Source organism: Orussus abietinus, unplaced genomic scaffold (genome assembly GCF_000612105.2).
Source record: "Orussus abietinus isolate OABI.00-Male unplaced genomic scaffold, Oabi_2.0 scaffold14, whole genome shotgun sequence".
NCBI classification, from domain to species: Eukaryota; Metazoa; Arthropoda; class Insecta; order Hymenoptera; family Orussidae; genus Orussus; species Orussus abietinus.
This window is the reverse complement of record NW_019395994.1, coordinates 1,615,533-1,641,501: the sequence shown is the minus strand read 5'-3', so window position 1 is coordinate 1,641,501 and position 25,969 is coordinate 1,615,533. Positions and strand designations below refer to the sequence as shown.

Below are 25,969 nucleotides of genomic sequence, written 5' to 3'. Positions count from 1 at the left end.
TTAGTCCTATTACCGTAACAACTTATGTTATCCATATTACACAATGATTGGACCTTTTAGCGGAAAGTGTTGATTATTCTTCATCAGACTACGGTGTCTCCTGGGATTTTCTGTTGTCATGCCTAGGAGTAGAAAAGTGGTAGATGTTACACAAGTAACATATTGGATATATATACCAATCCTAGAATCTGCAATTATCTACACAATATCAAATAAGCGTGTATGTGTGATATAAATTATATTATATACGTTAAGTAGGTATCTACCTTAATTATAAAAAATCTATTAACGACCTCGATTTTCTATATACTTATGGACATTCCATATTTACTTAATACGCGTATATTATGGATATCGCTTAGTAAGGGCGGCGAAAAGGTTGTGGTAGGTTCAAAGCTACTTTGGGGTGGTTGCGCGAGGTCGCGGGCTTGCTTCGGTGTTACGTGAGAGTACGTGAAGGTACGTGCAAGTACGCGCACGTGCACTCGGCTTCGTTAGTACGAGGATCCGCGGTGGAGGGAAGGCAAAGAGCGGAGGGCATGCGATGGAACGGCGGTCGAGCTACCGGCGGGAGATCCGGACTCGGGAACACGATTGTTGCATTATTCGAGAGCCACAGCTTTCGAACTTGCGGCCGCGAGTAACTCGTAACGACCCGTTAATCTCGACTGCTGATTCGGAAAAAGCTCTCGGAAAAGAGGACGGGCCCTCGGCAAAATGCTATGCGAGCCGACGATGCTCGTCGCAATATCCTGCGGCTTGGGTATGGCTTGGGGTCATTTTTCTTGCTCCTAACCGAGAAGTGGCTGAGTTTTCACGGCCGTTCGGGTTTACGACGATTCTCTGGTACTTATTCCATCCAGAGCCGCTGATGAGTTGTCATTTTATCGCCAATTGCCTGAAGAAACGTCGAGATGCTCGTAAATTATCAGTGGAGTCGTTTGGGTGGGGTTAGGTGGCTTTGACGAGTGATGGTCGAATCTTTTCGTGTTGGTGCTGAATTAACATGACTGGGTGATCATGATCCGGAAAGGGTACCGCTTTGGAACGTGAATAAGGCTCCACGATCCGCACTTGTAGGAGCACTTCCCTATAAGATAGGGTGTTACTCCTCTATCAAGTGAGCGACATACAATTTGTTGTCGTCGGTAAAGAATATTGCTGCTAAGAGTACAATTTGTGATGCCCTTGTTGTTTTGTTATCCATACAGCGACTCACTTCTGTGGAAAAATGATGCTGATTCATTTTTAAGTGTAAGCTGGAGTAAGTAAAATATTTTATTGTGACTGTGAATTATTTCCCCGTGTATGGATAAATTGTAATGGACCTAAGACATAAGCAAGATTTGTGTACTATGATGTAGTGCCTGGTCTAAGTGATCGTTGGGTGATAACATGGAGATTTTGGCCCTGTGTCTCGTCATGTGCAATAATTATGCAATTTTGTGCAATTCTTGATTCGGGTGGATATTGTCTTCTCCAAATAATTCTTTTAACCATCTGACCCTCATACGCTGAATGCCTGAAATCATATAGTATTGTCCAGGCTCAGTTTCAAGACACATAACCCCCATAAACGATCCGTATAATTAAAAGTATGAGAACGGATATTGAAGTTGAAGTGTACTGTCTCAAAGGTATACTGTATTGCATGCAAACGACATTGCACTTATAAAATATGTGTAGTGTCGTTTATGTGTAGCGCAAAATATCTTGAAAAGTAATACAAATTGAAAACTAAGGTAAATGCTCATTTTGACGAATGCAACCTAACCTAACTCAATTCAATCTAATCTAATAAAATCTAATATAACCTAATCTAATTTAAGTTTATGTAATCTTGTCTAATGCACATCAGGCGAAATTGCGTATTTTAAATTGCATGAGTATACTCCGCGCTGGTGAAAGTGTTTTCTTCAATTTATTTATAATTGGATTGCAAAGGAGTAGGTGAAGTGAAGAAAAACTAGCATAACTTTTCTAGTAAATAAGCGAAAAGGAAATGTTATTTTACACGATTTGTCATATAACGATCCATCACGATCCATGCAATGTTCTAGTTTTAGTGTGTTTCCCGTGATGGCCAGTATTATGATCATGTCATTGTTGTATTAAGAGACTTCATTGAGTTACCAGAGAAGTAGTAAGGAAGACAGTAAGGGCATATTTAATAATACAATCCAATTTCAGTAACCAGAATTCTAGTTCTCTCAATTAGATTTCTTTTTAATGTAGATTTGGTTTCAATTTTTTATTTAGTTAGACGAAGTAGAAAACTAGATTTTCACATATGATTTTGAGGAAAATTGTAATTGTTATTAATAGATTAATAGATAGATATTCTTGCATTTCATGTGAAATAAAATGTACTGTGAAATTTGGTAAAAATATTTAATTTATCTTTTTAATGGTAGGAAAATTCTATACCATTTGGAAAAGAATAGTTGATTTAACATTTTTTGAAGGAAAAGCAATTTGCGTACGTCCTGTAATTAATTGAAGAAAGATGAATGAATTTGGCTATGATTTTTTAGACCGAAGGTGCTTTTTGTTAAAATCACGTAATACGATGCTCAGAGGATATTTCAGTAGCGTTCATTAATTTAATGCCTTCCCGGGAAAAATGGCTAGCTGCATTTAATAGTGTTCTCTCCTTCTCTGTTTCCCTCCCTCTCTTTCTCTCTTTCTCTCTCCTTCTCTGCCTAAAGCGGCAGTATCATTTTTTATCTACATCACCGCGATGTCATGTAAAACGACCCCCAGAGCACGTTTTCCGTGATGTTCAACGATTTAACTTTTTCCCAGGAAAGTGCCTCGCTCTGTTTTTAACAGCCTTCTCTTTTAACTACTGGTATCGCTTTTTTTTTGTTTGCATCATTAGTGCGCATTGTTAAGCGATCCCTACGGGGCACATTTCGGGAGAATCATCCAATAAACAATTTTTTTCTTGCGAAAGTGCAGATTTAGCACAGAGAATAATTACACGTGCCATAACGACGTAATGTATTTTAATTAATCCAGAAATAATCACAACCTACGATCATAATTATTCTTAAAGAGGAATTTGTCCATGTTTAACGATATTTCGATGTCATCATTGTTTTACTTTTAGCAAACATAAAAGATATCATAAATACCGCAAAACTGATGAAGACAGTTTATAAACGTTCAAGTTTTATTAAAAATTATAGGAATCAATATACAGCCGTGTATCAGTTTTGCCAATAGGTACATAAATATATATTCCCTTATAGCTCAATGTTTTAAATTTAATGTCACTGTCCGACAATTTTTACATTCACATCTCATTAAGTGAAAATTACCCCAAGCCGATATATGCATGGCACCTCTATTTTTCGACTAGACCTTCGTTCTTCAATTTTCTGGAGTCGAGTAAGATAATTTCTAAGACTAATTGTCGAGCCGAGAATTTCTTTCCCGTTGGGGGGTTTCAGAAATTATTCTCCGGAGCGAATTAAGGTAACCGATCCCTTTGCTACGGTCTCTGAAATTAATGAGGAAAGGTAGGATTACTCCAGGAAAGAAATTAATGCATTTTCCTGGTTTTCGGGGCGGACCCATTCTTTTTTAGAGAACCAACCATGAAACCTTTCTGCTCACCGGGGTTCGACCTCCTTTTCGCCGGTGGACGTAACTGGACGAGAAGTAAGCTCTCAGGGTCGCTTAAACTTCCGTTTAGGAAGGAAGTTAGGAATCGAGCGGTGGCGCTGGGAACGGAGGTGGTTGCACTTCCGTTCCCAACTGTCACTTCGGAAGTCTTCGGAATGGTTATGGTGTTGTCATCCTCGGGAACCAAACTTAAGCCATTCAATTACCTTTCGTGGATGAGCCGTAGAGAGTTCCGCCAGGTCCGCAAATTGACCCATTGCGAATATTCCCAAAAATTGTCCCGGTTTTAGAGCCCCCTGATAAAAGGGTTAATTTCGTACAAGCAGAAAAAAATAGCGTTGCAACCGTTACAGTTGTAGCGCCGCAAACGGGTCCCTGGAAACTGAATTTAAGCCATCAGCCGTCCGACTATATTACGTAGATTGCCCATTAAGAGTCCATCAGGTCCATCCATTGCCCCATTATGGTCATTCTCTGTCAGAATTGTCGGTTTTAGTGTTTTCACTCAAGGTACTTAATTCACACGGGAAAAAATGTTGATGCGATGCTTCGACATGTTAGGTTGTTGTTATAATTTTCAGAGATGATTATTCCAGATCAATTAATCGGTTTTTTTCAAGTTTTCTTTCATGATGAGGTGACAACGCGTCTTTGATATTATCCGCTAAATTCCGCTAGGTTCCGAAATATTCGAGTGTTGCGTTGGAACTGACAAAACCGATTGTTCAATGATCGATTGTCAGGTCTTTCGAGGGTCTCTCGTTATTTGAGCTATCGAGGTTAATGGGCCACGTTACACCACAGTTGCGGCGAGCCAGGTATAATTGTAAATAAGTTGTTACCTGCAAATAATCACTTCGCCATGTGTCTCTAACAATTTCGGTGACATTAACAAAATATTCATTCCGACACTTAATTCCCCCAGGTAATCAGAATTAAAGGATTTCTTATTAAATATTGAACTTTCTTCTACCTTCGTACCGGACTCTAAACGATTACGTTGGCTGAATGGGCATTAAAATTCCATTTCCTCCGTAGTATATCTCGAGTGGCACAAAATTCCTTGTTTTCGCAGAATAAAGATTCCCCTGTAAAATTCAGTAATGTCTTTGCCAACGTTTGCGCAGAGCGATTCGCGCGAGTGCCGGCTTAACTTGTCTAGGCTCATTTCTCGTGAAAAATTGAACCAAACGTCTGTCGGACGGTTTTCAAATATTCAAGGGGAATGTTGTTATCGACCAGATCAGAGTATTCGATGATCGATTGTCAGGTCTCTCGATGGTCTCTCGTTAGGCGAGCTATCGGGGCTAATGGGCCAGGTTGCACCACGACACCGGTGCGCCAAGTATAGCTCGCGGAATCCGGCCCAAACACGACCGAAATAAATACTAATCATGACTCTTAATCGGAGGTTCCCATTTCTAAAATTAAAACTTCTTTCGATGCCAAATTAACTCGCGCCTGGACGCCACCTCTGCAATATGACTGCCTCCGCGCCTCAAGGATCTATTTTTTGCGCAATAAATAAATCGCTACACGTGTTTAACAAAGGGTACGATTAGCGCTACTTGCTCCGATACCTCGGAAATAGGATTTCATATTAAGTGTTGATATACTTCCATATATACCCGCTGAGATGATAAACAATTTGATTTCGACTTGATTTAAATAGGTAGTACAGCAACATTTTTTGCGCAATAAATAAATCGCTACACGTGTTTAACAAAGGGTACTATTAGCACTACTTGCTCCGATACCTCGGAAATAGGATTTCATATTAAGTGTTGATATACTTCCATATATACCCGCTGAGATGATAAACAATTTGATTTCGACTTGGTTTTAATAGGTAGTACAGCAACATTTTTTGCGCAATAAATAAATCGCTACATGTGTTTAACAAAGGGTACCATTAGCACTACTTGCTCCGATACCTCGGAAATAGGATTTCATATTAAGAGTTGATATACTTCCATATATACCCCTCTGAGATGATAAACAATTTCATTCCAACTTGGTTTTAATAGGTACAGCAACATGAGTTCGTAATCATTCGTTATAGAAATAATCCCAACTCCGGAAAAATTTCGCCGTTTTTGTTAAACGTTTTGTTACCATATTTACCGTGATCTGTCAGTTACACACCCCATGCGGCTACAACGATGAGGTCAAATCAAAATAAATGGATTTAACTCCATTCATCGGTAAAAAATTTCGTTCATTCTCTGTTTGTTAACGTAACCATGGACCACACCGAATCGTTTAATTGCTGCTTCAAAGTAAATACCTCCTTCGATTTAAATCCTTCCAGTATTTATCCATGCCAAGTAAAACCGCGCCAGCGGATTTCCCGTCTATGTTCTCTGGAAATACTTTTTTACATATTTCTTTAGCGGCCAAACCTAAGCCATGCCTGCTGATATAACAGTGGAATATTTCCGTAATTCTGAAATCTGTTTTTTTTTTCTTCTTTCATTTGAGATGGAGTTTATCGAATTCGAATGCGTACGTATGGAAAGGATTTATTGAGATGGATCGTTTTTGCAGTGCAATTCTATCTCGGTTTGCTTTAGGTGTCTTTGTCCTGAAAATACCTAAACAAAGATGGCATCGGGGTAGTTGAGCACCACTTCTTCGCAGTTCGACTGTTGTTATACATAGCATCGGACCTCGAATCTCGTTGCACAAGTGCATTTGGCATAGCACACGCACATTGAGCTCGTTTAGGACGGCGAGTTAAGATCGCCTAAGCTTCTAATTATACTTGATCTATGTTTGGATCCTGCCGATAGTTTTCTGGCATTGACAGTATTCCCCCTTTTGAGGATGCGTATAAACGTCGAGGCGTCAAAATAACATATTCTATTGTCAAAATATACATACCCTGAAAGGCATTACCCTGCACCATGGAAATCAAGGAGAATGGACGTTGACTTTCCATCGAGTTAGTTTACCGAAGAAAGTGGTCCCCACTAATTTCTCGAGGTTATACTCGGATCAGTGGGATCTTTTACGGGACAAAGGAAATAATCACGCGGTAAAAAACACACGCCATGGCGGTTAAAGCGTTTATCACGTGACAAGTCGTAACATCACCTGTTTCTTTTCCAGTTGCTAAATATGAACAAAATAAGACATGACTACTGAATTTTATTCCACTAAATGGGATTTCTTGACTGAATGAGTAATTCCCCCGTTTTAGGTACTCGCTCTAATGACCAATCCGTGTTTTTGCAATTTTTTACCAGCTGTGTTCGCTTATCGAATACGCAAAAATCGCTTCTGAAGACGCGTCACGACGCTCCCGCAGACTCGCAGCGCCGATGCGGATACTTTGTCGAATTAGAGCAGCCGTTTTGACGTCATCGATACATTGGATTCAGTCGGGGTTAACCGGAGGTTAACTGGAACATCTACGCACGAATCGAAACACCCTGGACCACTGCGATATCATCGGAATCCGTTGCATCATGTATTTGGGTTGCGACTCCCGTCGAGGACGGAGTCCCGTGCCACTTTCTCGTCGTCTCCGACTCCACGTGGACTCACAAAGGGGGCAAAATATTGCAAAAAATGAATGCAACAAATAAATAAGGGCAAGATAGTTAACACCTTGCTTTAGTTATTGAGTGCGTTTTAAAAGACAACTTACCCAACTTACCCAACACTCAATATCATACGCAAAGCGAGTAGGTTAATTTATAAAGTAGTAGAAGAAAGTATAGCTGACAATCGTACAGTATTCATTAACATATCATTTGAAACTTTGTCGGATAGTAATTGCGTTTCATGTTGAAAACGAGGAATACTTTGTTCAATGTATCTGTTTTATTGAATTACTCCGACTCCACGTGGACTCACAAAGGGGGCAAAATATTGCAAAAATGAATGCAACAAATAAATAAGGGCAAGATAGTTATCACCTTGCTTTAGTTATTGAGTGCGTTTTAAAAGACAACTTACCCAATTTACCCAACACCTAATATCATACGCAAAGCGGCTAGGTTAATTTATAAAGTAGTAGAAGAAATTAAAACTGATAATCGTAAAGTATTCATTCACATATCAATTGAAACTTTGGCGAATAGTAATTGCGTTTCATATTGAAAACGCGGAATACTTTGTTCAATGTATCTATTTTATTGTGAATATATACTGTGGAATCGAGGAACTGAAGAACTTTTAAAAGAATGACTAAATGGAGATTAAGTATTATTGGCTATTTATGCAGCGCATGTGTGTCGGGTTATTAAATTAGTACTTCAATAACGGGAGCACTTAAGGATTCTCATATGTAGTTGTGAAATATAAGCGAGCTTTGAAGTTGGAATGGAAATGCTCGGCTCGAAAGCGAGAAGCGTATCGCACTCGATGCTTATGGAGAATTATGGATGACTATGGAAATGGATATGAAGAGACCAAGAGGGCCAGCTTCTGCGCTGCCATTTTGCCCTTCCGTGAAAGTTAAAACGGTTTTCGGAGGTTAAATTACGGGCCAACTCTGCATCCGGCCAAAGGAGAAACATACGCGATTCGAGGTGCCCTGGTATCGAATTAAGAAATAGCGCGAAATATTTCATATTTCATGGCGCTTCTGGCAGGGCCGGCATTCGCAACCGCCGGGGTTTTGCGCGAGGGTGAATTATTAAATTCAATTTTTCAAGTACTCAGAGATTTGAATTATTAAGGGCGGAAAGTCTTGCGATCGCAGAACCGCACTCGTGGCAAAACGACCTCTCGGTTATTCCGATGAATTCACGCGGTTGGCACGGAAAACGAAACCGTATCAGTTTCCCTCCAAAATGAGAAAACGGAACCAAGTAATTAGAGACCTTTGCGAAGGTTCAAAACCATGATATTACTCACGTTTTAACGATTTTTTTAAACAAACGCGGATTTAGTAAAGGAAATGTAAATAAAATACCGAAGGTGGCAAGGAAGGAAAGATAATTATAGTTAGAAACTTGTATTCAATATCATAAGAACAGCTGACATACAAATCAGGGTTAGGGAAAAATCGACTATATCGACATATAAAAATATCGAAAACTTGAAAAATGGGTTATACTCTCTTTTAGCATCGGAGCTGCTGCAGATAGCAGATTCAGCTTAGGGAAATTCATAGAGGGTCCTTATTACCATAATCTCAGAGTCATGATAAGTTTGGGGATATCCTACCGTCTGCGCTATGGAGCAACGTGGATCCGCTGCTCTATTTCCTGATTTCCCTGGATTTTCTCGACTAATATCTGTGCCATCAAAAAAGTTCACAGAGGATGAAAGTTGAGGTTTATCGAGAGCGGTAACTTTCGTTCGAACATATTCCGCTGTGATCTCGAGCTTCCCAAGTTGGAGACCGGAATAAGATGCCCCGAAGTTACGAGGAGGACGGAGGTTCCTCCAGATTTGGATAACTTACAAATCACAAAGATGGAGGAAAACGTCGTTAACTGTACAAGCGTATATTATAAGAACGCAGCGAGGTAATTATCAGTGGACTCATTGAGGTCCTTTGTTGGCACAACCCGCGGGTGCGGATCATTTTGCGGAGAGGCTGCGGACTGCGTCGGGGCACGGCACAGTTTCCCGGGTCTTCCGGGAGGAGCGTAAGGAGGACTGGGAATTCGGTGGCGAGAGCCGATTCCAGGAGCAAAAGAGAAATCTTCATTCACGAGGCTTTCCCTTCCAGAGCCGAGGATCCGCGAGCACCATGGCGGAATTAAGTGGGTCCGGAGTCCCGGGCCGGGACCGGCGGAGCAGCGAGCACCATTGTCCGGCCAAAGGACGAAGCAAGAGATCCTCACTAGCCAGTTTTCCGCTCAATTTCCTCCCCAAGAAAACGAGAAAGAGTCCGCGCGTCCAGGGACGAGGGAAGCGCGGAGAAAGTGCGCCGCAGGAGGGGGGCAAATGGGAAGCCGAAATCGAAAAAGCTGGCCCGGAGAGTTTCTTAAGTGGGTAGTCGAGGGAGTCGATGGAGTCAGGGGGAGAAAAACCGGCCGAGCGGTGGCTTAGCGAGGGTATTATCGTATGAGAATCTCTCATCGGATCCAATAGTTCGAGCGCGCGGATGTGGAATAAAGCTCATCAGGGATTCAGCAAGCAATCCGCATTCGATGAATTAAAGATGTCGCCAGGAGTAACAAGAATGGATCCGCCGACGCGGAGGCTCCGCGCGTGCGCACCTTCGATCGCTCCTCGACTCCTCTCCGATCCTCATTACGAATCGGAGTAACCTTTGCCACCGATTCCCTGTCCCCTGCCCCTGCCCCTGCCCCAGGACCGAGCAGTCGATGGAGCTCCACTCGAGCCGACCTCCGCCAACTTATTCCGCCCACCCCGGCCGGAGGTGGCGCACCTTCCACCCCGGCTCTGGAACCCCTCTCCGCGATTCCGCATTCACCGACTACCCGGGTAGCGCACGGCCGTGTGTCGTCAAACGGTTCTTGGTATAATTGACACCATTCGCGAGCAATAATCCCACCGATCCGGGGATGGAGATCAAGTATATTACCTCCATTCGATCCGCTGGAGCCGACTTCCACCCTTTGATCTTGGTCGCCGCGTCGCGAGCTCGCATTAGGGTTGCGAGAGAGGCGGATAAACTTGCTCGTCGACCAATACTTATGTCCCTGGACCTCTGCTGCCCCAGGAAATCTCGTGCGGATCGTTCCGTTCGCGCGCTGCTGATCACCCAAGGGGTGGTTTTTCCACCAGCTCGCTCAACTCCGGGAATTCAATAGGGCACCAAAAGGGGAAAGTGAAAAAAGGGACGAAATGAAATAGGAAAATTTATCCCGCCGCGCATTTCGGCCGACCTTCCGTTTCCCTTTGGTTCCCTCTCTCGTCCAGAGGTCGCCAGGAGTAGGCCGAAAGTGGGTTAACCGCGAAACAAGCGCAAAGTGGACATAATCGCTCTGGACAGCGAAGCGCGGTTTACGGGCTTCGCAGTGCCAAAGAGCGCGAAACAAAGTGTTGGTGGAAAATCGGGGCTGGACGGGGATGGGTGGATTTGTACCTGCGTGGTCGCCATCATTAGAACGATGGGCTGCAGCTGCAATGCGGGTACCCACGCCTCGTGGAGGGGCTGGGTACCCGCTATGCGCCCCCCTGTGCGCCCCGTATGCACCCCTGTGCACTCCCGTGCACCCCCCTGTTCTCCCTCGTGCACTATCGTGAAACCTAGCGGCTGGCTCCTGGCCAGGTAGACCCTCTGCCGCTATATAGGTACGTGCCTATAGGATCAACTCCGGGCACATTTTCCGCGGGTATCTTGTCAGAAATTTCGCCGTTTCTCCCTGGCTGACGAGGGTGGTGAAGCTGACGTTCGTCGGTGGAGTACCCTCGACCGTCTTGTAATACGGTTAGGGGGCATGTCGGTCTAGATGACCAAAGTAAGGGCCATTTATCCGATTCTTTTTAAACGAATTATTTTCTTGAATTCGCGGCTTGCTAATTATAAAGTACACGGTTTCGGGTATTCGTTTAATATCTTTTTTTGTCAATTAAGAACTTACTTACTTACATAATATTTAATAACTTCTTATAAAAAAACTTGTAAATGTGGGCGAGTGATATTTAACGTAGCAGAGAACGATCTGCCATCAATGATGCGATTCATTTCTCGCGGTCTATCGGAGAATGTCAAAAAAATTGAAAAAATAAATGTTACATTAAATTGAACATCCGAGGATCATTTCTAGAAACCAATCACACGTGCTCAGGTGCCCGATCGGCCTCGTTTACTTGAAAATCTGGTCACTGCTTCTTAGAGAAGGTAGAGACGCGTACTCTGTTTAAGCGATAAATGGTAATGTGCATTGTGAAGGTAGAGGTGAAAGTCGACCATGTCCTATCCCAAGGTGGGAGAGCTAAGTAACCCCTTTCCCAGAGTACTTGTACAAATTTCTCGCACTGGAGGATATATTTTCTCGGTTTTACCACCGCGGATCGTTTAAGTCCCCGAGGCAAGGGCAAAGAGAGCATGTCAATTGCGCTCGACCAGTGCGGCGACGTTCTAAGTTTGTACCTCGCGGTTAACCACCCGGTGAAAAATCCATCTCGTTTCCTCCTTGCTCCCCAGGGGAATCTTTCCTTTTTTACTCGGTACGATTACGTGCAAGCGGATAAATTTACCTCATCTGAATACCTAGAGATTTCTATAACTGCATAAACATATGTACTATTTATTAGCATTTTATGAGGAAGGTTATCAAATTCGGTGGTTCTGGTTCCTTCTCGAGCATTATCGGTACAGGGGGTCCGGTAAAAATACGAGTGGAGGAGACAGGTACCCATCCTACGAACAAATTCGAAGCTTTTCGATTTTCCCGTTTATAATAAGCTTTTAATAGCAGAGAGGGAGAGAATAATTCGCTTCCAAATGTATTCCCACAAACTTCTCCCGGGCTGTAGGATACATTTTCTCCCAATCTACACCTCTGAACGTTTAAGTATCAGAGATAAGAGCAAAACGAGTAAATCGCGCTCGGACGGAGTGACGACGTCTCTAAATTTGCACTTGACGGTTAACATTCCGGTGAAAAACACTCCGTTCCTCCCCTGCTTCTTGAGGAATCTTACCATTTATATTCGGTACGACCACGGGTGAATATATCAATTTACATGAAGTTCATACGTAGAGACGTCTATAAATACATAAATGTATACCATTTAACAGCATTTTATAAGAAATGTATCCGATCCGATTCAGATTCTCTTTCGAATGTTATCAACGCAAATGGTCAAATGCAAACGCAAATGAAGGAGATACCCACTCGATAAACGAAATGAAAGCCTTCTGCCGTTGTTAACACGTTTATGACGTCTGGGAGGGAGAGAAAGTAATTCTCTTTCGAGAGCGTTTCCCCAAACTTTTCCTGGACCGTCGGATATATTTTCCTCCAATCCCCAGGCCCGAACGTTTAAGTACCAGAGGTAAGGGCAAAGAGAGTACGTAGAGTGCGCGCTCGGTCGGTACGACGACGTCCTAAGTTTGTACCTCACGGTTAACCGCCTGGTGTAAAAGCCAGCTCGAATTTTCGTTCGATTCCTTTTGGGATGCTGCGCCGTTCGGAAATAGCGCGGCACGCGAGCGAGAGCAAAGCAAGTCCCGAGCGAACAGCGCGACGCTGGACGTCGTTCCTCATTGGTCCACGCCGAGACTTGGGTCCATCCGGAACACTTCCTCCAAACTCGAATTACTCAGCCTCGGTCAGACAATAGAATAAAAATCCCGCCTGATAGATGCCAAGAATCCGGGCTATTTGGCGATTAATGTCCCATTCATTCGGTCTTATCGTCAAACGAAAACACTAAGCACGTCGTGCGAAATTCGAGCCAAAGGGGTGCCCTGGATCGTCCTGACCGCCGTCCCGTCTTGGACTTTCCGCGAGACACTTTCTCGAGAGATCCCTTCTCATTTGCTCGGCGATCTAGAGCGGGCTGGGAAGGAGCCGTCTTCGCGGGAGGGACTTCTCTCCAGGAGGAAATTCCCTCCTTCCTCGCGGCGGAGACCATTAATATCCCGGGTGAGTCGCGGCACGCGGCAATAACTTCGCGTTTATTCAAATGATACTTTAGGTTGAGTCCTTTGGCGGAGGATAAGTAATCCTGGCGGATCCGCGAGAAAGAAGGGAGCCGGGTTTGGGATACCGGGGGGCGAAGCGGCCCGGCCATTCGTTTCAATGAACGGCCTTCCCGGGATGGAAGAGTTCCCTCTTTCTCCCGGGGAATCGGGAACGGCCTCGGGATAGGGTACGATGGGATAGACCCGGTATATAGAACTTTATGCGAGTCCTTCTTGAATAGAAAAACACTCCAGCGGACCAACGCCCGTCGTGGACTTCCCTCCCCCTAGCCGAGTCCTCTGGGCGGATCTCGTTTGAATGAAACTCGAAGTCGTCCAGGGTCTCTCGCCGTGCGCCTCAATATGTTCGCGGCCTCGGTTTCTCTTTCGAGGGAAACAACCCGAGAGGGAAGATCCTGCGGGGAGAAGGAGCTTGCACCGGGGATGCCGATTTTCACGGGAATGGATTACTTCTCGAGTAATCGGGAATTTTTCCTGCCAGGAATCTGGAATCCAACGTGACCTGGATGAATTCTTGGCTCTTATCAGTGATGCTCTCAAAACCCAAGATATGATTACTCCGGTGCATAAACGGGGAAAGGTTATGCGTCCTGCAGAGTTTTTCTAATGAACTGAACTTGTAGGAAGATGACCGCTACATTATTTTTCTTCGGAATCGAAGTACGATCTTGCTTGTGGAATACATAAGTACAATGAGCTTTATTCAAGTCTAAGGTCGTTTAGTAATTTTCGTTGTGTGCTTCAATGCGTTGTGGGCGCTTGGCTTGTATCCGGGAAATGAACCCGAGAAGGAAGTTCCCGGGGAAGAAGAAGGAACTTAGATTGGAGATTCAAATTTCCCTGGAAATAGATTTACATTTTAAGTAATCGCGAATGTGCTTCGCGCGTAATCTGGAACCGTGCTTGAGTTGGAAGGATCCTTATTGTTAGTGCTAGTCGGTGACATCAATGCCAGCAAGGACTGCGTTAAGATGGAACCACCTCCACACATTTCATCGAGACGAAGCAATGTATTTTCTATAACCGCTCATTATAAAAGTGTACATTTTTCGTTCTTCTTCCCCCTGAATTTTGTTCCGTAAAGAATACAAATGCCTGCGAAAGCCGACCAAAAAAATGAATGCATCTTCTCCCACAAATATAAAGAAACGATATCACATCTGTCATTTCGTGTCGATCGTCTTGATTCTTTTTTTATTTTATTCGTGATATGTTTATCTAGCGAAATACGTATGGTTTTTTCAATGTATTGATATTTGCATTTTTTTATGCAACATTAATTAACGAAATTTAGGGCAAAATACGTATCTTTCCTTTCAAATCGATGCCATTTTGTGAGAAATGCATATTTTTGAAAACGGCTACGTATTTCATTTGCCGCCATTTTTGTAAATAAAATAAATACAAAAACAGCAGTTTTTTGTTTAATAGTAGTATAATACCTTACTATACTTTAATTTAGATAAAAACGTTTTAATTCTTAAGAAAAAAATTCTTGAAGAACCGTAATTTTTCGGTGGGTCAAAGTGGTGTAACCCCTTAAAGCGATTGGTAGCGAGTTCTGAGGATCGGAATCGATCGTAACTCGCAATTACGGCGGTGAATTGAGACGCGATCGTCCCAGAGGAAGACATTCGGTCGGCGTTCCCGTCAACTGACAAGGCGAATCCGAGCGTGGACGCGCGTTAAGTCAATGCCAGATAGGTCGGTGTAACGCGATCGCGGAAAGCGGCGTTATCGCGAAATCGTACACGAGAGGGTCGCGTGTCGCGCGGCTAATAAAATAATTACCCTCGGGGGTTATTTATGCGACGAGTTGGGGTTGCTTATAGTCCGTCAGGACGTTAACGTGCCTTTCGTTAGGAGCCGACCATAAATCACGTAGGAATTCTAGAGCGGCAGACGGATCCAGACATTTTTACAAATGCCTCCGAAATGTTCCTTCGGATGACGAAAAGCTTTACAACGATACTATTTTAATATTACATTCCTCTTGCCCTATTGGGTAACGTTCTTAAAATGTTTGACGGGGTTTGGAGTCCATAAACCTAAATATTCTTAGGTGGAGATATCGAAAAGTTATCCTGCATTGTTTTCATATTTGGAATTAAGTTAGTAAGTTGGCACAAACTATATGAATTTCTTTCGAAAGAAAATTTCAGGCAAGGGAGAATTGACGTGTGCAATCTTTCATTCAGAGGAGATTCGTCGTTTAGTTTTGTAGGACCTCATGAAAGACCTCTTCCCACAATTTATTGTTATATTTGGGATTAAATAAGTAAACTCTTAGCATGAAACATTATGAATTTATTTTTTCAGACAGTATCGAAATAAAATTCGAAGGTAACGGAGAATCGATGCGTAAGATCTTACATGGAAAGAAAAGTATCTGTTTCCTAGCGTTATGGAACGTAGTAAAAATCTCCTCTTGCAAATTTTTTTCATATTTGGAATTGAATAAGTAGAGTCATTGGGTGGAACTTTATGATTCTTTTCTTTTTTTCAGAAAATATCGAGGTAAAATTTAAAGGCCAGGGAGAATTGATGTGTAAAATCTTACATAGGAAGAGGAGTATCGGTTTTCTGGTGGGGTGAATACGTCATAAAAAATCTCACACGATTTATGGACGGCCCCTTAACGCGGCTCCAACGCTCGCCAAGTGGCGCCCCTAGCGGGATGGAGACGAACGACTACGATAGGAATGTACTATCGCCTCCAGAGGAAGGATAGGCCACCCTCGGGATAATAACTCGAACGGGCGGACAATTAAGGAAATAACGCTCATAAATTCAAGGAGAAAGACGTTTTAAAAAGCGGCCCGCGACGAAATTGCTTCCATTAATCCGCATCGAGACAAATTAAAGAAGCATCGACTTCCGGCCTGGCTCGATGGAGCTCGTCCCCTTGATTTAACAACGTTTTCATAGGCGAAAAAGAAAATCGGAAAAGAAGTGGGACGGCGACTGACTCCTTTTCCTTTTTCTTCTCCATTTTCTGCAGTTTTTGATTTCCTCTTTTACTTCCTACGGAGCTCCATAATGGAAAATAAAATCCTTATTCTGAGATTTTCCCCACATTCCTTTAAATTTAACTTAAGAACCTGAAAGAAGAACTTTCATAATATTTACCGCATCAAGCCTCAATTAGGATTTACCGGTAGGTTATATTTAATACAATGGATTGTAATTTTCCTGAAAATTATGACATTACTGAACATGGAATTACAGTCCGGTGAGATTGATGTTCACAAGAGATGTTTCCTTAAACAATTTGATTTTCAATGAAAGAAACAATGTAAATTGATTCTTATTCGGTACATAAAAGAATTAAATTGTTTAAGTGAAGAAAATGTATAAAATACATTCTCTTGTTTTACTCAGTATTCGTGAAAACAAAGACGAAGTAAATCCATATTCGATGATTATTTACATTCACTTTATTTAAATTTTACACGTTATATTCTTGATTCTTAGAAATACACGTAAATCAATTTTCCATTCATACATTGCTCTAGATTCTGTGATACGTGCTTAGGTTGCGTGTTTAATGGTCATTTGGAAGAAAGCCGAACTTCAAATGAGCCTTACGAGAAAAACTGGGCGAATAATTCTTTTGTTCTTGAAGAAAAAGCGATACATTCTGAACGCACGACCGAATCAGAACCGTATGTCACTTTCGGCGAGCCGAGGAAGTCGACTCGACTTGTTCTCGGATTTCCGGACGACGTGTAAAATCGCGCCATCATAATTAATACAGCTCGTCGTCGCCAGAGGGAGAACTTGCACGCGAGATCTCTCGATCGAGATGCGATTTACTTGCTGTCGCGATCAGAGGGCGACACAGGCGTTCGAAGTTGTGTCGAAAAGAGAGTAATTGTAATTATTAGGTGCACTTGTTCGTCATTTAAATATTCAATAGTTACATTATTTTCTAAATCGTTAAAAATGCGGTTTAAGGATGTTCACGTGTGTATATAAGCAACGGTCATTTACAGTAGGACCTCGTAGTTCTTGGTACTCCTATAACGAGACTTAAAAATTGGGTAATAAAAAGAAATTGTACGAAATCCATCACAGGTATGTATACTTTTCGTATTTACTTAGGGAAAACGTTGGAAATTACATAGGAACTTGTTCGAGCCAATATTTTGTCGAAAAAGTGAGTCGATCCCGCGAAGTTCCGATCGGAGTCTTTCACGCGGTTTAGATAAACCGCGAGAGCAATCACTCGAGCGGGCAAGTAACTACCGAGCATTACGAGTTCCTCGGACCGGTCTGGATAAAACAGCGTATAATTAGATAGGGTGTAAGATATATTTGGAGCGAGGCCACATTGGCCGGGTGCCATCTTCGCCCTCGCACCCCTGGCCCGCGAGGGTGCGCCAGGGTCGCCCGCTACGAGAACGCTGCTGCTGGAGAAAGCTGTCCTTTCTTTTCTCTTTTACTCCTTTTCCGAGGCAACATGCACGAAATTCACCCCGGGGAAATTTTTGGTGAACCTAGTGGAGTGGTCCGATACACGACCACCCACCATTGAATTCCCATTTGGACCCAGGAATGCGATATCTCTACTTTTCCATTATTATCAGCAAATTTTGTTAATCGTTCCAGGAAATGTTTCGATCACATAAACACGTGCTCAATCCATTAATCCCACAATTTATCTCACACATATCGGTACTTGTGAATTTACCGTAGGAAGAATTAAGAGAATTTGTCTAGAAGTAGTAGAATCCAAAAAAATACAACTGAGAAATGAATAACGATATTCCGGTGTAGATATTTTTTTTATGATGCTGATTTTATTACGTTTATGAATCAACACATGCCCTGGTTGGTACATTGGCAGACTGATTCTTAAAAAGTGCATTTTCTTGCGATGTTGATTTTGCTACCCTTTCAATTCACCTAGTTCTGGTTCCATCAATGGTATCGATCATACGTTCGAATTCCAAAGAAGTCACCTGTTATTTCCTCCATATTTTGCCAGTGGTATGATTTGAACCCGGGAACTAACATTGAACATTCTTATTCAGCTGCGCCTGCACTATACCGTAGAACGTTACGGCAGCCTCATTTCGCCGGACACCGGACAAAGTTTAACAGGCCAGTGTTTGTAATTTTACAGCGCGCGGAGGAAGCGCTTTGTTGGCCACGGAGCAAAGTTTAACAAGCCAGTGCTCGTAATTTAACTGCGGAGAAGCGCGGCCCTTCTAGTGTAGCAAAGTGCAATAAAATAGAAGCGACAACAGCGACTGTATTACTTCCGTGACTCAAGGCCTGACGTATCGGTAGATTCCATGCACGTGGCTTTAGAAGAGGAACGAATTTGTTGACGAGGTTTCATCCTGATCTAGGCTTCGCCGCCCCCTCTCACCTTTCCAACCCCAATTCCAATTGCTGGCGTCGATCTTCTTTCTCGAGTCTCCTCGAGGCTCATCCTCGAAGCAAGAGGGTCCATGAAAAGGAATCACTCGTCTCCTCGAGAGCATTGCCTCTGCTTATTATCGTCCTTCCTGTCTCGCTTTCTGCATCTTCCCAGGAGTAAGTTCTACTTGGCCCTCTCTCTCTCTCTCCCGTTCCCATCTCTACCCCTTCAACTATGATCTCCCATGCGCGTCCACCTCCAGGATATGCCGCTATACCTCGCTCTCGAGGTTCGACGGCAACTTCTCTTCCGAGGTACCCCTTAATACCGCCAGGGCAGAGTTAATACTCTCAAGAGCTTTAGATGCGATTTTCGCAAATGTGGATAAATTGGTAATCTATATGCAGGACCCACCACTCTTATTACGCGCCCAAAGTACCGCATAATAATTAAGGGACGGCTGTATTAGGAGAGGCCGGGGCTTGAATTAACCGAGATATGAAAATTAGCACGTGATTCGGGAAATATGTAAAAGTATGTAAATCCCTCGTTTCATAAGCAATAAACGCATTCATTTCTTATCACCTTTTGACATCAGGCTTCTTGCAACAAATCAGTTTAATTCAAGATCTCACTATCAAGCATAAAATTCATTTTCCAGGCAAAATCAATGCATCATATACCGATTACTAATCGATTATTTGATATATCGGTATACTCTCCGCCTTGGTGAATGCATGTTATCGAAAATCTATACCATACGGCACGTACTGTTAGAATTTCTTGAAACGTACCCGAATTTCAAATACTTTAATTTCATCTATGTAAAATGTCTCATCAAAAATATAATAGCAATTTCCTCGCCGATACGTTTTCGCAATGCGTCTAATTAACTCGAAGTTATAGACTTGCATTTAAAATACCTCAACCCTTTCATACCTTCACCCAGTCATACCTTAAGGGGATTAGTACTTTGTCAAAATGAAAGTGAGCTCAAAAACGACGAAAAAAGTATAGGAAATATTTGCGGAAGGGGTTGTATTATCTGATGTTTTAAACAGAATTTAATATGAAAAGTTTCTAATTGTTGCAAAATGTTGCAAAACTTCCGGACGTTGAAAATTTCTGATTTTTCGTCACGTTCGTGATTCCAGAAGAGTTAAGGTGGTTGTAAAAACTAGAAAAGAATATTTAAGAACTCATGACGCAGTTTTCTCTCGATAAAAATAAAATTCAGATTCTAATAAGAGAAAGACCATAGTAATTATTTTTTCATTAGTGTCTTTGCTGCAATCTTTTGAATAAAAATGTCCCTATAAAATTCATGTCATCAGCTCTGAAATAATCTTCGTCAGTTTCTAAAATCCTTCGAACCCTTTGTCTCAAACTCGCCGTGCGCCTGGCATCATTTAAATCCCGAAAAAAGAAATGAACAACTTCCAGCAGCCATTAGTCGCCATTTTGAAACATATGAAAACACTTTTTATCTGAAATTCTCCTTGAAGTACGAAAATAAAGCAGCCCCGTAAGCAAATACTTCCTCCACCATTCCGTTCTCCGATTAAACCGCGTTTCACAACCTGGCAACCCCCTTAATACCCTGCCTGCCACAAATATCAGCGCTAATGCCCCACGCTATCTTCCACGGTGATCTTAAAATCGCCGTAACGATCTTCAGGCCGTTTTTCAAGTCCATAATAAAGATTTGCCTGACCCGCTGCGCCCCCCGTATCCAGGAGGAACATATTCGCGAAGTTAGGAACGCGATGCGTCCTATCAGGGCAGGGTTGACCCGAATCTCGCGATTCTTGGAGCCTGATACCGCGCGCAGGCGGCGGGCTTGATTTCCAGACCAGCGAAAAAGTAAAGTTTTAATTCAGTTTCCAGCTCGGAGGTGGGTCGAGGCGGCAATTATGAAAGTTTCGGTAATTGGCCGAGTGGGGGCGCGCGCGTCGCCGCCAGTGTTGGGGGTTGGGGGACGATTGCCGAAAAGCTCGCGTGCTGCCGCTCCTCTTCTCGAGCTTGATACCCCGAAGGTTTAATCCGCGCAGGGCGTCGGCGGGGCGGCAGGGGTGGATCGCTTCCGCCGAAAATGCAATTACTTTTGTTTGCGCTAAACAGAGCGAAAGTTTCGTTAATTGAGAGGAGCCCGGCGCTGCGCGGCAGCTGCTTTAATTGAAAATTTCTTTGGAAAGTGCCAGACGACGGAGGGCCGGGGCGTCGGGGGTGATTGGGCTGGGGCCGAGGCCGGGCCAGGGGGTTGGGGGTCACCGCTGGACAAAGGGCTAATCTCCCCACCGAGCTCTTCCTCCTGCCCCGGCGATCCAGGATTTCCGCCAGGACGTCCGATCCCGGGGCCCGAAACCGCGGATCCCGCGGAAACTCCGGCAGGATCCCGGATTGAGAGTCCTGTCTTTTGCCTGCTTCCAGTCCGGAGACTCTAATGCCGGCGGGATCCTGACTTAAGGTCGGTTCTAACATGTCCCTAGCGTTTCCGACCCGAGATAACGACTTCTGGTCGGAAAGGGTTCGATATTTCGACTACAAATGCAAGGTTAAACCAGAGACTACGGCACTCGAAACGAACGCGTGATGATTTTTCAACTACTCCAATTTCTAAAGAGCGGTCGTGTAAAAGTACAAATAGTAGAATAGTAGAATACAAAATACGTAATTAAGTCGGAAACAATGGTACTTGAAATAAAAACCGAACAAATGTATATTACATTTCGCGGTAGACCATTTTTACGTGAAAATTTCTACGAAACTAGATATTCGAAATTTTGGACAAAACGGTAAAATGAGAAAAGAGATTAATACGAATATTAATAAATGTCCTGCAACGCCTTTGCTTTTTGTTAGCTCTTTGTATAACGTCGCGAAGTCGCCTTCAATTTCTTTCCTTTTACAAATTTCACTAATCCACTTGCGCTTTCTTTTTTGCACAAGATGTATTCGCCGTTCCTCTGAAATTAGCGCAACTCCTCAAAAAACACCGTAGGTGTAATTAAACTTCGCCAAATACGTTCTTCTTTCTTTCTTGAATTGCAAAAATAATTCAAACCGTTTTCTCTTTTGATAATAAATGGAAGTCAACTATTTTTGCTAAATATGTTAGTACTTTCATTTTATTAAATACGCAAATCAGTGCTTTCTCTGTATGGAGGATCGACGGTTCGGTATGTGGATATGGACAATAGTCGGCACTCGGATCCAAAAGCTTTCGCATAGATGCCAACTAAAGTCGGCGGTGGAAACGGGTTAAGCGACGAGCGTGTAGATTCCGGGGAAATCATTTATGGTGCCGGATTCCCTACCCCGGTCCGACTTTAAAAACTTCCCAACTTCGGACTTATCTTAATTCATCCTCGAGGAACATCCGGGAATAGGTTTAGCGAGTGTTTGCGAAGTTCTCCGTTAGTCCGCGAGAGATATTTCCCTCCCGATCCTCTTCCTTTTGGCTGAAATCTCCTGGAAATATCCCCGGCGCCCTCCGTGCCAGGCGAATCGCGATTCTCGGCTTCTTTCACCGTTTTTTCTCCCCCCACCTTTTCTTGGTTACTAGGGAAACTATGAAAGACGGAGGGGGACTTCTCCAAAGAGGAAACGGCTCGAAGAGAGAAGTCCATCTTCGTGGCGCCATTAAAATTAAGAAGTAATTAACGGGCTAGCGGGAGTCGCTAAATTGGTAGCGTGCCGCTTAAGGAAAAGCTCGAGAGTAGGAAATCTGAGGGCAGACTTAAATCTCGAGAGATTTTTTTTTTTACGTGTGTACATAAAATTCCTTTTTTAATTTCATGCGTCTGCGCTGAACAAAATCACTATAAAGTATCTAACTAGGATTAAAAATCAGAGTATGCGTATCAATTTCTCTTTATTGCGCTCGGGAAGCAAATGAGAAATTAAGTCGCCATCTTCAATAGTCATGAAAATATTGCCGCGTCAGTATTCTTGAGAATTTTACGGTAAATTTTACAGTGCAGCCTGTAAATTGGTAGCGTGCCGCGTAAGGAAAAGCTCGAGAGTAGGAAATCTGAGGGCAGACTTAAATCTCGAGAGATTTTTTTTTACGTGTGTACATAAAATTCCTTTTTTAATTTCATGCGTCTGCGCGGGACAAAATCACTATAAAGTATCTAATTCCGATTAAAAATCAGAGTATGCGTATCAATTTCTCTTTATTATTAGAAAGCAAATGAGAAATTAAGTCGCCATCTTCAATAGTCATGAAAATATTGCCACGTCAGTAACCTCGCGCATTTTACGGTGAATTTGACAGTGTAGCCCGTAAATTAGCTCGGTCGATTAGGCTCGATATTCAAACACGATCTTCCGTTAACGCGACATCGAAGGTTTTTATTTTCCGTTATACAGCTCTTTAATTTCTTCCGCATCACTTACACCAGTTCACGCTGGGTCGTATTCCAAGCCAATCAAATCTGTTTTTTATTTTTTCCATTGAATTTAATCACCGAGGGTAAAATTTAATAATGAAAGTAAAATGTTAATTTCATCTCCTGATCAAATATAGTGATGCGATACCGAATGTAGTAGATACAAATGACATAATTGCTAAATTGCATAATTCTCATTAGCGGCCAAAGTATCCCACGTGTTTAAAACGGTTACTCCCTGCTGCATTACCGTTTTCTAATTAGTATCAAATCCTTGCCAAGTGGGAGGATTCAAAAATATACACCATCTACCTGTCTTATTGCCTACACAAATGAAACTGTCTAGGTACATTCAAAATGTATCAAGTAAGTGAAATCAGAAATAATTGTTACAGGGAGTATGACGTTACAGTTAGTTTTCCGTTACGCATAGTACTTTCACCTTAATACTAGGGAGCATTTTAACAGATTTACGTAAAAGTGAAAAGAAATACCAAATGTACCCAAGGATTTGCTTTATGGATAATGAAATGCCGAGGATTCCAAGTTTAGCGGAGGACTTGTAAGACTTTACTAAGCTTGGGATGTAACAACTAACCTCGGTCTTCTCGATTGAATCTCGGGAGGTAATAATTTTTTATTCAGTTCTTGGAGTGCAGCTCCGTAGTAGAGAAGGTTCGAGCTCTCTTTGCGAGCCGCGGGTGATCATGGATCGATCGGATCGAGCCGATCGCCGTCTCCGGGGTGAATTTCCGCCGATTTCCCGGAGCGATTGACGACCATCCGCACTTAAAGGCGCCCGGCGCCCTCTGGCGGCGAACGAATTAATAGACGAGAGCGCTAACGACTTCGGAGTTTGATTTCGCCGTAAATCTCTTGCCGCTCAACGATTCCCTACTTTACGGTCCCGCTTTCCCGAGAGAGTTACGGCGCGTCGATAAAGTCGGCGAGAGCAGATCGGTTAATTTGTTTGTCGGTAACGGCGGCCGTTCCTTGCGATCCCCTGGAAATTCCTTCGATCTTCCTCGCTTGACTCTTTCCTTGGCGGCCATTAGTTTCGGAAATCGGGACGGTAACAGCGACGGAGGCAACCCATCGTTCCCCCGCGAGAACTTCCGGAAAACTCTCTAAATCGACGGAAAAATCTTCCCAATAGGGTGGAGGGTCGTGTGGGATTAAACAATGCAGAGGAACGCCATTTCGGGAAATTACTTCTTCAACGAGATACTTAAATTGATTATTCTCTAATTATTCATAATCAATTAGGGGGATTTTTAATTCCCTCCTCACATGACCGTGTTGCAATAATTCGCAATCTTCGGTTCCGAGGCTGTATTGTGCTTGAACCCAAGAACTATAGAAAAGCGTTGACAATCATCTGTGCTTCACTAATTGGTTTAACCTGTGGTCCTCAAATGGTTCTTTTTCTGCTTTCAGAGAGCCTTAGAGAGTACTTCACCAAATACGGGGAAATCACAGAGGTCATGGTCATGAAAGATCCTACCACGCGACGATCAAGGTAAGTGCCATTCACGTATGCGCAAGTAGGTACCTCGACGCGTATGGTGCTCAACCCATCGACCATTGGATACGGAGTTTTACCATTTCAATACTGGCATAAAATTTAACCAGACCTAGAGTTGGGGTTCTAATAAATTAAGATCTTCTCGAAATTGTGCCCGGTGTACTTTTCCTTACGTAATCCGTGATCGAGATAAAGTTCCGTCTTCGATTTAGCATTTTCATATCTAGATGCTCCACATTTCCATAAGTCGACGTTCGGGGTCAAACCGACGCCATTGGCGAGCACGATTCGCGTCGCGCGTCTCCGCATTTCGCTAATTTAGACCGAGCTAAATTAACTGCAGCGCGTTTAGCTCTCTTCCTAGCACCTGAAATTTGCGCTCTAATCGCTCAGCGACGCCGTTCTTCCGTTGATCCGCCGATTAAAGTAATCCGATGAAAGCGCGGGTTAAGGTGAAGTGAAACACCCTTCAAATCAGTCGATTCGAATACAATACTTTTTTTTAAGGGTATTAGACCAAACTGTCCGAAACTTTGACACATAATTCCTGATCATCTAAGAATTGTCCTGACTCATTAAAAATTTGGATTTTTTAACAAAATTTTTTAACTCGGCCCAGACGAGAACCAACATGGCGTCGAGCTCTCATATTTCGATCAATGTACAATTATCGAAGGCTCTGATATGAGAATCGAAAGGGTCAGGACAATTTTACGACAATTTAGAACACTCTGGTAGTCGATAAACTCGCATTTGAACGGGATAAAGGCAAAAAAAGAGTTGTATGCGCTTCTATGCAAAAACGATGGTAATACGAGGTCTCGGAGTGAAAATTTAATTGACCTGGAAATCACAGATGGCGCAGGGGGTCCCTCTGCAGTCAATTAGGGCCCCAGAAAGCATGAATCCAGAGGATTTCTGGAGTTTTACTTCGATTTCTTTATAATTATTGTAGGAAAACGACAGGTGGAGTATGTCATTTGGTACAATACCCAATATAATTCGGCACAGCTGTCAATATACAAAAGAACGTCGGCAACGTAGGCACTTAGAAAAATCTTTATCGACGTCGATCAAGTTCCTCGACGTGTTTCACTTCACCTTAAAGCTCTCAAATCGGTTAACGAGGATAAGAAGGTAGGTCCAATAACGTGCCACACAAATGAAATATACAAACCCTTATGAAATAAAGCTCTACTTTCGAGGTATCCATCCTCCTTATAACCTACAAATTTGCACACCCTATGCTACCGTGACCGTTGGAAGCATTGGCTCTTCCTCGATCACCGAAAATAATCAACGTTGGGCGCTATCAGTGCTTGGCTTGGCGATCGCCAGAGAAGCCCGTGGACGTTGACGATAAAACAAAAACGAACAACTACAATGCGATCACCGCTACTACAAAGATACTGAAAATAAGCCGAAGTGTCTAGAAAGGATACCGCAATCTAGGAGCTGGAAAGTGC

The 25,969-nt window shown here is 43.0% G+C and overlaps 1 protein-coding gene across 4 annotated transcripts in view; it reads left to right on the top strand.

The window, feature by feature from the left end:
- LOC105698252 (RNA-binding protein Musashi homolog Rbp6) overlaps positions 1 to 25,969 on the top strand; it is a 710,904-nt gene that overhangs the window by 371,586 nt on the left and 313,349 nt on the right. For all 4 annotated transcript variants that reach the window (XM_012422318.2, XM_012422317.2, XM_012422320.2 and 1 more), the window contains one exon: positions 24,416 to 24,497. In XM_012422318.2, coding sequence (XP_012277741.1) covers positions 24,463 to 24,497 — 35 coding nt within the window. In that variant the 5' untranslated portion in view covers positions 24,416 to 24,462. The remainder of the gene's footprint in view (positions 1 to 24,415; positions 24,498 to 25,969) is intronic.